Source organism: Nestor notabilis, unplaced genomic scaffold, assembly GCF_000696875.1.
Source record: "Nestor notabilis isolate BGI_N333 unplaced genomic scaffold, ASM69687v1 scaffold5502, whole genome shotgun sequence".
In the NCBI taxonomy this organism is placed as follows: Eukaryota; Metazoa; Chordata; class Aves; order Psittaciformes; family Psittacidae; genus Nestor; species Nestor notabilis.
In genome coordinates this window covers 27,705-42,007 of record NW_009918662.1, presented here as the reverse complement: position 1 = coordinate 42,007, position 14,303 = coordinate 27,705, and the positions used below count along the sequence as shown (strand labels likewise).

The following is a 14,303-nucleotide window of genomic DNA, read 5'->3' as shown; positions in this document are numbered from 1 at the left end:
TGGCGTGTATCCCCTACACAGGTAGTAAAAGAGCCATTTTGCAAGAGTTTGTAGAGCTGAGGAGCACATAGAGTTGAGTGATGGAGGATTTGTATAAACTGGCTGAAAGGATTGCTGCTGCTGAAGTGTTATGCTTCATTTACATAAAATTAACAGAGCCAGGTGCAGTATTGCAAGACTTTGGTAAGCAACCTGGGCACGAAATACACTTGTGACATACGTCAGAAGCAACTCAGCCTGAACAAGTTCAGCCGAGGGCAGAATGTGGCCCTGAGAGAAGTGCAGGTTCATTAGTGATTTGACAAGTCAGTGAGCAGGCAGCCAACGTACAAGAGCTGCAGCAAGGAGCACACAGGGTTTGGGTATTTAAAGCAAGAGACAGACAACCCTGCAAGGTGCAAGAGTAAAAAGAAAACACATCGGCACCAGGCCAAAACACAGACTGTTTATTGCTTGAATTCCTTAATGAATAAATTAAGCCACCAACCATTTAAAAGCCTCTTTGGATTATAGGAACTTTAATAAAAGGCATGGACAAAATGAAGATGAATATTTAAATGCCTGCTGATCACTTCATCTCTTCTGTAGATGTGAAGTGGCCAGAAAGACACTTCAAAGGCAAGGTAACCTGCCACGGGGCAGGAACCATCAGGTGCATCCACTGTGGTTATACTCTCCAGCTGGATGATAACAGATCAGATTTGACACTGTTCTGTGTGTTTGTATATACACACACTGCTACCTGTCCTACAGGCATGTGGACCCCAAGTGTGGGGCACAAAATGCCATCTCCTGAGGTCAGGGTGACGGAAGAGCACAGGAGATGCTGACACACGGGTTCACCTCCAGCACCTTTGGGGACGTGGTAACGCTGCATCAAAGCCAACAGCCTTTCCGTGGCTGGGCACGAGGAGAGTCTCACAGCGATGGAATGGAACAGAGAACGTACCGATGACATGGGGGTTGGAACTAGATGAGCTTAAGGTCCCTCCCAACCCAAACCACTCTGGGACTCTGTGATAACACAGGCATCGCAAAGGCATCTTGTTCTATAAATAAAAAAGGGACAAAGTGGTGTCCACCCCCACCTAACACCTTCCACCTCCCCATTAAAGGGATTAAGAAATCCTTTTCCAAAGATCCCAAGAAGTCTGCAAGGGGGTCTGTGGGCTACAGAAGACCAAAACCTAAGTAGTCAGGAGATCAAGCCATAGATGCGCAAACACAACTCTGCTTTTCTGCTGTGTCCCCTACAAAAGGTCTTGGGACAATTTCAATGCTGAAGTTGCTCCCCTCTCTCTTGACAGAGACACTGGAGGAACCAGGTCAAACAGCAGTGTCAGTAGACATGGTTATGGAGCAAATACTTGAGTGTTCATACACTTGTAAATAAAGTATTCATCTTGTAATGAAGGAGGACAATCATCAGGTCCAGCAATACTCATCTGGAGGCTCTCAAGCTGAAATAGCTCTACTGTGAAGGACATCTCTTGAATAAACCTCTGTCAGTGGCAGAGGAACAGAAGGCAGCAAATGGAATGATTTTTTTAGGAGGTTTCAAAGGAGATCCAGGTAATTTCAGAACATTGAATTTGACAATTACACGGTGCTATCAGCAACTGCTCTAAACAACAGAGAGTGGGCACACAAACACAGCCCAAGTGGTTAGGGAAGGCACTCACAAGAGGTACAAGAATTACAGAAGGCATAGAAGAGCTTTGAAATGAGGGATAATGAAACAGGCAAAGCCTCTGCAGTCAAGAAAGAGATGACTAAGCGTAGACAGAAGCCTGTACATTTACAAACAGCACGAAGAAAGCCAGTGGGGAAAAAAACTTCTTCACCATCATTTATTACAACCAGGGGCATCAAATGAAGCAAAGAGGCAATGCTGCAAAAATGAGGAGGTTCTTCCCAGTTCAGCTGTGAACTCTGCACAGGATGATGGAGATGCCAGGGGTTTATAATGGTCAGAAGAATAACTAACACAGGCTTAAATGAGAAAAATCTGTCAGGGACTGTTCAGCAGATAACACCTCTGCTGCTGGAGCTCCCTGAGCTGCAAATCACTCATGGTTTGGAGCTTACAGGAAAGATCTTTAGGCTACAGGACTGCTCCATTCATCTCCTATGCCCTGGCAATTAGCCACCACCAGACTGCTGTCCTAACTCAACAGGGCCCTTCTGTGCCATGCCCTCCATAAAATGTGGTACCCTGCAAGCTTATCTGCAGCACTGTGCATTTAATATCCATCTTCTGTGACATTCTGCTATTACCTAAGCCCAACCTCTCTTTCACCAAGCTTTTACCTGTGGATAATTGATACAATTCTGAAGCATAAGCTGAACAATGAAGCATAACTTCATGATGGACAGCACAACACATTGTGGGAATGTGGTGAGGATTTTTTAAACACACACACAGACTCAAAAGAACTCTTTAAAATTCTGCTTACATCCCAGTTTGTAACTGATACAAACTGACACAAGCATCCTAATAACCCCGAACAGAACCTAGTATAAATCATACCCATCATGATTTGATCCAGAGAGTTGTTTAGACTTTTAGCAGATGAATTGGAGTTGTGGCATTTATATGGAAAACATTTATCAAAGTTCAAACAAATAATATTTAAACCAGTATTTATTGCTTTAATATTCTCCCTACATCTCTTCAACAACACAGCACATACAAATAACTGCTGGATGCATTTGAGCATCTGCAGGAGTCTCAAACCACAGCCCTGCCATGATGCCATGGCAGTGGCAAGCACACGCTCGAGCTAAGCTCACCCCTGAGTCAGCCTGCCACTGCCCCAGAAAAGCAGCATTCCCTGCTTACTGCCAAGCTCTTGACACAAATCAGAGCAACCCAGCAGTGGGACACCATAATCCTCAGCAGCACAGTACCCATCTCCTCCAATCACCTATAAAGGATGCAGACCACTCGGTTCCAGTGGCTTGACCCACAGACTAACAGCTTTTGCTCTTTAAAATGTTTTGTACACTTGTGGGCAAACTCCAAGTGGAGCCGTGAACACAATTCCCTCTAGATATATTTCCCCAGAAACAGGTTCCTCACAGCTATGCAATTTCAACTACTGCTGCAACAAGGAGCACGCAGACAGATACAAACACCCAGGACGTTCAATTGCCTAAGAAGTTTATGCTACCTCATTGCAAAGAACAATTGTATTCAGAACCCAGGGAGCCACAATATAACTTGTATGATAACACAGGTATCTCACTGTAAAAACACTACTTTGGGTGGCTGTTTTTCTTTTAAATAATAAAAAAAAGATTATTTTTTTTTATTCAGGACCTTAACTTTTCATCTCCATTTTCTAGCTATGCAGACCTGCTACTTCTGACTCGACACATCTGCCTGTGAAATCTCTCTTTACATCTGGAGGTTTTATGTCATCTGAGATGCTTAAGCCTGTTTGCACCAGGAAAATTAGCCCCTCAGTTGGTAGAGGTAATCTGTGACTGGTATTGCAGACAGAATTTATGTGATTGTATCACTGTGTCCTCTGACTAGAGCAGAATTAGAGGTTGTGGAAAGAAAAACATCCCCCTTATTTCTAGGTCACTGCAGCTAATAGTGGGTCTTTATCAGTGATGCTGATAAAACAGATCATCTTGGCAAGCTCTCTGCCAAATGGAATTATTAATCTATTATAATGATCTAATCGTCTTTAAAAACTTTACTAAAGCTGACATGGTTAAAAATACTGACAGAACATTTTCAGTAAGAACAGTTTTATTTTAATTAACTTGTCTGACCATGGTTTGAGATTCATTTTCATTTATGTAAGAAGAGTTTAAGGTGAATTGAGGGATCATCTTTTTCACTAGTGCACAATTAGAACATAAACATGCTCTGTGTTGCCCAGTGTTACTGGTGAGGTCTGTCTGCAGTAGCTAGGTGGTAATTCAGCACTAGTTCAGCTAGCAGTTCAAAAGCTTGAGACATAAAGTGTTGTCTCCTCACGCCAAGATCTCCTGCTCTATTTTCACACATTGCTCGGGAGAAGATGACACTTACCAGGTGAAATGTCCCAACACCACCCCTTCCAAAAACCCGAGAAGACTCCAGAGCATGTGTAGCAACCACCCATTTCCAAGTATGAGCTCAGTTATGAGAATGATCATTCCTGAGATCGAACCCCTGGTTACCTGACACAGCCAAGAAGTCATCAATGGAAGTGATGTCATCGACAGCATCCGTCAGCACACGGACTTGCTTCTCCCACTGCTCTTTGAAGAGATCCATGTTCTCCTGAGCCAGTTTGCTTTGGGGTTTAGCAGCCAGAGCCAGCGCAGCATTAATGACCTGTAAAACACCTCTGCGTATTTAAAACATATCCTTAACAAAACAATTCGTTTCCATATGTTTATCCAATGAACTCAGCAGCAAACAAAACAAGCTTAATAAGTCTTCAGGAACTTGATGTTTAAACACAAAAGTGGTCTATTCTGTTGTTCTCACATCCAACTCATGCCTGCTTCACATTTATTATGGTTAGTTACTAGGAGCAAAAACACTTGGCAAGTATTCACAAGAGCTAGCTTCACCTTTCTTTAACAGCTCATGTTAAAAAGGTGTTGCTTTCCGAGCATAGGTTGGGCTGTTAAGCATTTTAGACAGGATGACACTGGAGGCTGCATTTCCTAAGCTACTTGGCAGAACCTGAGAAAAAAAGGTCAAGAAAGGATTACTCTCACAAAGCCTGAATTAGAAACAATATGCAAATACAAAATTAAAGAGAAATTTTGTATTTATCTTCTTTTCCTTAAATCTTTACTCTGTAACTTGCTAATAATTGTTATCGTAGACTCACAGAATGGTTTGGGTTGAAGAAACATCAAAGCTCATCCAGTTCCAACCCCCTGCCACGGGCAGGGACACCTTCCACTAGAGCAGGTTGCTCCAAGCCCCTGTGTCCAACCTGGCCTGGAACACTGCCAGGGATGGGGCAGCCACAGCTTCTCTGGGCACCCTGTGCCAGCGCCTCAGGACTCTCACAGGGAAGAGCTTCTGCCTCAGAGCTCATCTCAATCTTCCCTCTGGCAGGTTAAAGTCATTCCCCTTGTCCTGTCCCTACAGGCCCTTGTCCAAAGCCACTCTCCAGGTTTCTTATCAGCCCCCTTTAGGTATTGGAAGACTGTTACAAGGTCTCCCTGGAGCCTTCTCTTCTCCAGGCTGAACAAGCCCAACATTATTATTATGTTAAGATTTCTATTATGTGGAAGAGCCAGATTAGCCAGGGAACAGGAGGAGAGGATACAATTTGATGCTCCTCCTGAACAACCCCTACTAATTTTCTTCAAACCCTAACACTGTAATTTACTCCAGATCCTTGTTTTTCTAAGCAGAACAAATGCTACACATACTGCTGGGTAACAAAGGTGACACTGTGCCAACTAACCAGTTAGTTAAATGACCAAAAAGGCCCCTTTGGTTGTGGGAAGAAAGCAAATCTCAAAAGCCTGCTCCTGTTCTTGCTGCATTGTGCTCCAGTAGAATGACCTAGAAACATGCCAGATGTGAGAATCCATCTGCAATCAGACCAATACAACAATCCTAACTTTGTTTTCAAGCACCTGAGAGCTAGAGCTAATTAACTTACAAGTTCAATGTATAATTTTTCTTCTCTACTTTAGGACTGTATTAATTTCACAAACTTGCCAGACAAAACATGCAAGCACCAGATGTTCCTCATTTTCCAAAATCCACTTTCTCTACCTGCTTCATTTAAAAGTGTCACAAAGCATTGAAAAAAATATGTAACTCACTAAACATGGAAATGATGGTGATGTCAAACATACCACGATGGCACTTAATTAATCAGGCAGAAGAGAATGATGCACTCAAGGGATGCTAGAAGTCAGCAGTGACTGAGGAAAATCCCCAGAAAAGCTCTGCTGCTCTCCATTCTTCCATCCTGCCTCTGGAGATGGAGGCTGTGAGTCTGGGTCACAAATCAAAATAAGCTCGATGGGTTTGATAACATTGACAAATGTGAGAAACAATCTGGTATGAGGGACAATCTGTTCAGGGAACACGTGGGATGAAACATGCCTTTGAAGTCCCCATTCCTCACGAAGAATGTGGGGTCCTCTGCTGCCTCCCCTTCTTCAGAGCAGCCACTGAAGTCCCACCTTCTTGTGTAGGCAGCTGCAGTGATCAGGATGTCCCTTCAGAAAGAGACCTGCTGCCAGCTATGGTGCATGCTGCTCTGCTACCCTCACTCCCACTACCCATTAAGATCATGGTTCTCAAGCCCCCCAAAAACCTTGCAACATCCAAGAGATGATGTTTAAACATTTAAAATCAAACAGAAATAGAGGCTTTAGAAAGGGAAACCTTTCCTCTGCTCAAGAGCTCTGATTCTTATATCTAATCCCTGCCATTTCCTGCCCCAGTCTGACTGATGTAGTGAGTTAACCACCTGTCAATCAAAATCCAGATATTGAAAGCTTTATATCAAGATGAATCCAAATAACAAGTGTCCTGGAAACAAAAAGGGTAAACCTGTCAATGCGCCAGAAATCTGCTCTCAGCTTTTACCCTGCTAGTAACTGTAACTACTGAGGCAGAGAAGATGGTGATACCAAGTCAGGACATTGTCTCCTGCTCTCTTCTAGCTGCCCGGTCTAATATCAGATATGAAAGCATCTCTTCAGCACTGAGACAGGTCAGCATTAATGCTGGAGAAACATATGGCCTGTGTACCTGTGTGATGTATGCCTGGACAGCAGCATCTGTCCGAACAATTAATCTATGTCAGCAGCACATATCCAACCCCAGACGCCCACTTTAAGCAACTCTTCACACGTAATGGAAGAGCTGTCATAGACAGAGGGCTCTGCAAGTGCTCAAGAAACTCAAACAGGGCATCATCACCAAATCCAAATGCAGGAGGCACAAGCTGCACCACTGTCCTCCCTCCAGGCAGCTTGGCAAGTGAAAAAGGGAATTTTTTATACAGCAGCAAAAAATGCATGGCCAAGGCAAATTTAAGAAATGGCCAAGCAAAACGAGCGTGTAAGATCCCCCTTACACACAGACATGTCTGGCATTTGGTAAGCAGCCAGCAGCACTAGAGATGAGGACAACCTGGTGAGGAAATCGAAGGCTATCAAGTATCACTGCAGAGCAAAAGACAAAACTACAGCTCAGGAAACCCATACAGGTATGTTTGTTCTCAGGAGGAAATTCAAGACAGCAGGTTCAGCTCCATGGTCCTTTATCACAGCACATACTGTATCTCTGTGTGCAAAGTGATCACAATATTCAGGTTTAGCAAGGGTGACAAAACCCTTCACCCCATGTACAGCTTAGTATTTACATGGGTGAGTTATCCCAGACATGTCTCACACATCTGCTTGAAGAAATGTCCCAGGGATTACTGACAAAACCCTGTAAATTATCTGTTTGAGTAAATATACTCCTACATGATGCCCTGTATCCAGTAGAGTGACTGGTGCATTTCCTGGCAGATGCTTAGACACACAAGGCAAAATGACATGGATGCTCTGCTCTGGAGAGACCCCCCCTGCAGCCCTGATCCAGCTCTGAGGCAGTAGCACAAGAGGGACGTGGAGCTGCTGGAACGAGTCCAGAGGATGCCACGGAGCTGCTGCGAGGGCTGGAGCAGCTCTGCTCTGGAGCCAGGCTGAGAGAGCTGGGCTGGGTCAGCTGGAGAAGAGAAGGCTCCTGAAGGGGACACCTTAGAGCAGCTCCAGTGCCTAATGGGGACTAAAATGAACACCTGACGGAGGGGGAAGGGACTGATTAAAGTATAATATTGCTATCCAAAAAACATGATGTGTTGGGCGTTTAAAATATGAGTAACTTACAGGAAGGATATATATATATCCTATTTCCTAGATATCCTCCTATTTCAATTAATAGGAAGAACAAGTCCAGACTACCTGCAATGTAGCCAATTCCATGTAAAACATTTGGTACTTTCAAGGAAATATTCTGCCTTTCAGAGCTTCTCAAAATGCTGCCAGAGCACTGTGATCACAATGACTCACTGAAGTTGTACAAAGAAAAGAATCAAATAGGGACATTTTGAGACTATCCAGAAGGAAATGAAGCGTGGCAAGAAAACACACTATTTTTATCGGCACTTTGTTTCATGTAGCAATTGCAACGTTCAACTCAGGCAGCCCAGTGCTCACCCAGGTGGTTCCAGAGAGTTGCTTGGAGTAGCTCACCTCTACCTCACAGCTTCCCACACCAGCAGCCAGGACTCAGCAACACAGGACCCGAAATGGGGGAGGCTTAGAGTTCAAAGACCTGCAACGTATGTTTCAATCTGCACCTCAAATCCTCTTCTCAATTCTTTCATGGGAAGAAACTGCTTGGTGGGGTCTCCATTTTAATTATTGTGATTATTTATTTAATTCTATCCAATTTTCTCTATTGAAACTTAAGATGTGACACTGAATTTATGTATTAATACCTCTGTAGAACAAACAAGAGTGACTTCAAAAGCTCTCTTAAAAAGCACAGCTATTCCAGGAGAGAAAACACTATAACCTCAGATATACTTGTGGGTACATTAAAGCCACTGGGTCACCCAGAATTCATGTTTTTAGGCTTAATTTAGGATGGTTTGCAAGCTCACCTTTATAGCATCCCATCTAAGAACTGAGAGAGGCTGGGAGAAAGGTCTTACACTTGGCGGTGTTCCTACAAACACCACTTTTGAACACTTGTCTGGCATGGCTGAAGGAAGAAACATGGCAGAAGAAAACTACCACTTATTCATGTTGTACTGCAATCCCTAGCTGTTGCGCCTTCAGATAGTCTCAGTGCACCCAGTGTCTGTAAGCCACATAACACTCCATCTCAATGCCTATGAGCACTTCTAGGGTTTTGACTCAGCCTTTCAGATAGGGACTTTTTGCTCTTTCCAGGAGACAGTTCTCTCTGCAGCTGGTTTAACTTTGCCCTGTTTCCTGTAGTACTGGTTTTAGGATGCTACTCTGACACAATAAGGAGTTTATCAGTTGCAAAAGTCCATAAACAACACACCTGTCCTCACCTTTTCTTTACAACTAGAATACCTGTGGTTCCTAAATAAGTCACTTGTTTTTTGTTTTTAAACAAAGATTTTGATTACCAGCTTCGTTGTAGCATTTGGGTAATGAGTTGGAAAGTAGCTCCATAGCTTTCAAATCCAGGACACTTTGCATTTGTAAGTGAAATAAATAAGCTAATAAAATGAGCACCCATCCATCAGCTATCATCTCAGGGGCAAACTAAGCCTCAGCTGGGATGTAAAAATTGGTTTTGTTCTGGAATATGTGAAAGGGAGCTCACCAAGCACACTGCAGGATCAAGTTTGCCTTTGGTAGAAGATCTAAGAGCAAGGGCAGAAGCAATGATCTCAGCTTTGCCTTTGGGAGCAACCTCAGCACAAGGCTGAGTGGAAGAATGCTCTTATTCAACCTGCCAAAAATAGTACTGCACCCCCAGAGCGTGAGCAGCAGCTGAGGGAGGGGATTCCCCCCCTCTGCTGTGCTCTGGGAGACCCCCCCTGCAGCCCTGATCCATCTCTGGAGCAGCAGCACAAGAGGGACGTGGAGCTGCTGGAGTGAGGCCAGAGGAGGCCATGGAGCTGCTGCGAGGGCTGGAGCAGCTCTGCTCTGGAGCCAGGCTGAGAGAGCTGGGCTGGGTCAGCTGGAGAAGAGAAGGCTCCTGAAGGGGACACCTTAGAGCAGCTCCAGTGCCTAAAGGGGCTCCAGAAAACCTGGAGAGGGGCTTTGGATAGGAGCCTAGTGATAAGATGGTGCTTGGAACTAGATGATCTTTAAGGTCATTCTAGGATTCTATGAGCATGCAGCGCTCCTCATTCTCTCCTGTGGTACAGATGGCTAGTTGTAATGTAGAAGCAAAAGCATGATTCTCTAATGACAGCTTTCTAAATGGCCAACACACAACTTCATAACATTACCCTCAAAGCCGCCACAGCAGCTGAGCCCAGCCAGGACCATCCCCTTGTCCAGGCTGGATTACAACACCCCTGTGTTTCTGTATTGAAGCAAGCACAGTTTGCCTACTGGTAGTTTGTAAGAAGTTGCTCATAATTTAATTTTACATATGCCAGATGTCAAAGTTACCTCCAGTGTTCATCCTACTCATGCCTCCTTCCCTGCTCCTAATTGCATTTTGCTCTGAGTGGAAAAAAAGGTTCACAAGCAGAACATTTAAGTCATTTCCAGTTACATCCAACCCAGGTCTGCATCCTCATGTCTACTCGGTGCTAACCCTCTATGTAGCCCAATACAACAAAAAGCACTCTGAGCACTCTGATGAGCTGAATGCCTGGAAGCAAAGCATACAGAAGACTGGCTTACACTTTCCCTAGCTAGAACGGCAGTGATGAGACAGAGGCTGATGCACCAAAAGAAGAAGGCAGAATTTGCTTTGATTTCCCATACTTTGTTCCAATGTATAAACAGTAGTTTGAGCACTTTCCTGCAAACTACACACAGGTATCTCTGCAGAGATAGTTATTCTTCTTGTTACAGTGCTACAATGACCCACAGATACACATTCTATTGAAATAAAATTACCTTTTCCAGGTTAGCATATATTAATGTCAACGTATTTACTATTTGCTTATTGTGTGTAGATAATTATCAACTCCCCATCTATGGAAAAAGCATTTTTATTTGTGGCTGAGGACTGATACTGCAGTCCCAGTCAATATAAAAGCAAGAATTCTGCTGCTATTTGTTTTGGTGTCTATTTGTGCTGCTTCACTTTGCATGTCACTGACTTCAAGTGCTGAAGCTTTGGGGGTTTCAAGGACTCTGTCTTTTCCAGAAGCTGTTCTGCTACTGCACTCCACAGATCACACTGTGCCTGCGATGAAAACATTGGGTTCTTACACACTAACACACCTCTGAATCCCTTTCTCCTATCTTTGCTTCTTTTTATGCATCAAGTAAGTGCTCCAGTTTCTAATACAGTTTCTTGGATGGCCACTCTTCACGGCAGGCCTGCTGATGGGCTGGTTCAGCCTGGAGAAGAGAATGCACCGGGGAAACCTCAGGGCAGCTTCCAGTGCCTAAAGGGGCTACAGAAAACCTGGAGAGGGGCTTTGGACAAGGGCCTGGAGGGACAGGACAAGGGGAATGGCTTGAACCTGCCAGAGGGGAGATTGAGATGAGCTCTGAGGCAGAAGCTCTTCCCTGTGAGAGTGCTGAGGTGCTGGCACAGGGTGCCCAGAGAAGCTGTGGCTGCCCCAACCCTGGCAGTGTTCAAGGCCAGGTTGGACACAGGGGCTTGGAGCAACCTGCTCTAGTGGAAGGTGTCCCTGCCCGTGGCAGGGGGTTGGAGCTGGATGAGCTTTAAGGTCCCTTCCGACCTAAACCATTCTAGGATTTTATGATATAAAACTACAACCCAAGTGTTAAGTTTTTAACGTAAGTATTTCTACCCAATGCCAATAAAATGCTTCAAGCACCTGTAATTAAACAGTCTGGAGACAGATCTGCTAGTTAGTACATTCAAAAAATCTGACAGTCTTTCAAAGAGAAGAGAAAAGGGGACAACTGTTCAGTGTAAAGTCTTTACTGCAAGAGAAACGAAATTATCTCCTTCTCTAGAAGCCACCAGGGAACTGGCAGTAATTGGGGACTCAAGGAGGAGAGCAAGCCTGACAGTCACGTTTGGGTCTCGTTGATTTGAGAGGTTGATTGGAGGGGTTTTGTTTCTCTAACATGCTGCAACTTCTAAACAAAAGTTTTTGTGCTATTTGGAACCTCTAAATGGGATTCCTTATGCTGTGGTGTTCTGTCTGTCTGTGTCAGTAGGTGTGATCAGCATATGTAACCATCTGCCTCATCAGAAATCTATAAGCAGCAAAATGCTTTTCAAGCATTTCAAAATTGGAATGTAAGGATGTGGAACAGCAATTATTAAAACAAGATGTTAATATGAGAAGAGCCAATTTATTTTTATATTAAAAAAAATGTAATTTAATCCAAGAATTATCTGGAGTCTGTTTAATGGGCAACACTCACTTGACTGTGCAGGGGACGTTGAGCTATGCCAAACATGCTGTCTGTGCTAAGGTTGATATAGTGTGAGCAGCGAAAGGACAGGCAGAGATACTGCCTGGTTCCCTCACGATGTTTCTAAGGAGGATGAGCTATTTGGGCAGAGCAGAAAGGCAACCAGCACTGCCTCACAGATAGGAGAACAGGTCCTGTGTGTCCACAGCAGGGAGGTGCAGGTCTACCTGGTCCTGCAACCCACTTCCCTAAAGATATGCTCATTCTCAAGGGCAACAGGCTCGAGCTTTTGCTCGCAGAAGCAAACACCCAACCTGATGGAAATTCTAATCCCTAAGTATTTTCTAGAACTCTTGGCCTGCCTGCAGTGCGGTTAAAGTCTGTAGATGAACTTCATGGAGGCTTTAAGGAATGAAAAAGTCAACATATCGCTGGTTAAAACAGCTGCAAGTGACAGCAGACTGTCACATCAAAGGGCTGGAGCAATGCTCTTTCCTTTCACGAGCTGTACTGGGGCATTTTCACTGTTGCTTTCTAAACACCTACAGCTTGTATGATCAGACACACTCCTATGGTTAAGCTCTCAGACATCTTTAATTCAAAATGCTGTTACAAAACAGCTTTTGCAGGCTCCCAAAGCAAGTATTTCTTGGAAGCAGAACTCAGAGTTACGAGCGAGGATCCAGGTTTTCAAGTGGAGATAAACAAAATCTTTTGCTAATTTACCATTGGCAAGCTCTGTGTTTAGCAAGGAGGCAAAGAAAACTTCCCCCAGCGCTCTGCTAGGCAAATGGAAGGTAACTGTTCCAAGCATTTCACAGCAGTACTTTTCCACTTCCATTATGAAAGACATCTTAAGCATTTTGTTTTAAACATTTAACCATGGTGATGGAGGGCTTTTGTTCTTCATTTTACCCAGCACAGACTGGCCTGTTTCCACATCACCTAAGAAGGCATGAAGCTGCAGGGCTGCAGGTAACTCTTGTAAGGTGCTGGATGAAGTTGTTTCACTTTGATATGCAGACTTTCAGCAATGCATGTCCTCAAAAAAAAATAAAAGAATTCACAGAATCACAGAATGGTTTGGGCTGGAAAGGACCTTAAGATCATCTAGTTCCAACCCCCTGCCATGGGCAGGGATGCCTCACACTAGACCAATTCAGGCAGGGTTGTAAGTCAGGGCTTCATGAAGAAAACCACCAGTGACCCCCTAATGCCACCTTACTCCTCCTCGTAAACCCAGACTAACACAAGTCACCCAGGTGGCTACTACGGAGGAGGAACAGCTCTTCCTAACAGTTCCTTCTGCATGATTGAAAGGGAGCTCGAAATACCATATTAAGTCTTAATTTCTGTGTTAAGTGTCTGGGAACTCACAAACAGGAAGGATGATGTTGCTCTTGAGGAAGAGCCGATTTCCAGTAACGGCCACACTAAACAAATGTAACTCCTCGCTTTTGTGGAGACTTCCCACATCTTTTTCCTCGAAGAATCAGATTTTAAACCTGAGAGTGTCTGAAGGTGATACTGGCAATGACTGTTTTCTTGCTTGAACCAAGTCTTCTCTAACCAGTTTGAAGTGCTGCCTGTTCCTTACTCCCACTGCTGGCTCAAAAGGCAAGATACAAGGTTGGACTGAGTAACTGCCTTGAAATACAGCTTTTATAATTAACTCTACATCTTCATTTCTGCAGAAATCATTCTTTAGCCAGGAGTTTCCCACTCCTAGACTGGCCTCTACTCAGCTAAGCTATTTAAGATGGACTCAAGTGCATTAAACTTCAGTTTCAACCTTTCAACCACAGCAGTACCTTGAATTAAATTTCATACATTACATTTCTGTGTGGTATTGATACAGACACTTGAGTTTCAGAGACTATTGTAATTACTGATTGACTTGACTCATTCTGAATCCAGCATCTTCCTGGAAAAATACCATCTAAGCCAAAAAACCCCCAAAGCATATAATGTTGGGTTTAATCTGTATTTCATGCCTAATTCACATGTTTATTCAGCAAAGACACCTAAATTGATTCAAGAAGCAGCTGCGAATCTCATCAGGAATAAACTGCAAAATAGACAGATAATTGTCCGAAAAGGAAAACAAAATCCCACTATGCTTCCTATGTGGAAGCATTTAAGATTATACAGAGTAACCCAAGTTTGGGAACAGTCAGTAACGCGGCTGCGGATGACAGCGTGCTGAGTCGCTCTATCCTGTATTGTTCGGAGGAAACCCAGATGCCATTTGTAAAACA

At 43.9% G+C, this 14,303-nt stretch overlaps 1 protein-coding gene across 1 annotated transcript in view; it reads right to left on the bottom strand.

The window, feature by feature from the left end:
• LOC104402062 (catenin alpha-1) overlaps nucleotides 1–14,303 on the bottom strand; it is a 52,288-nt gene that overhangs the window by 17,660 nt on the left and 20,325 nt on the right. The window contains exon 5 of the mRNA XM_010009832.1: nucleotides 4,180–4,336. Within this exon, the coding sequence (XP_010008134.1) occupies nucleotides 4,180–4,336 (157 nt within the window). The remainder of the gene's footprint in view (nucleotides 1–4,179; nucleotides 4,337–14,303) is intronic.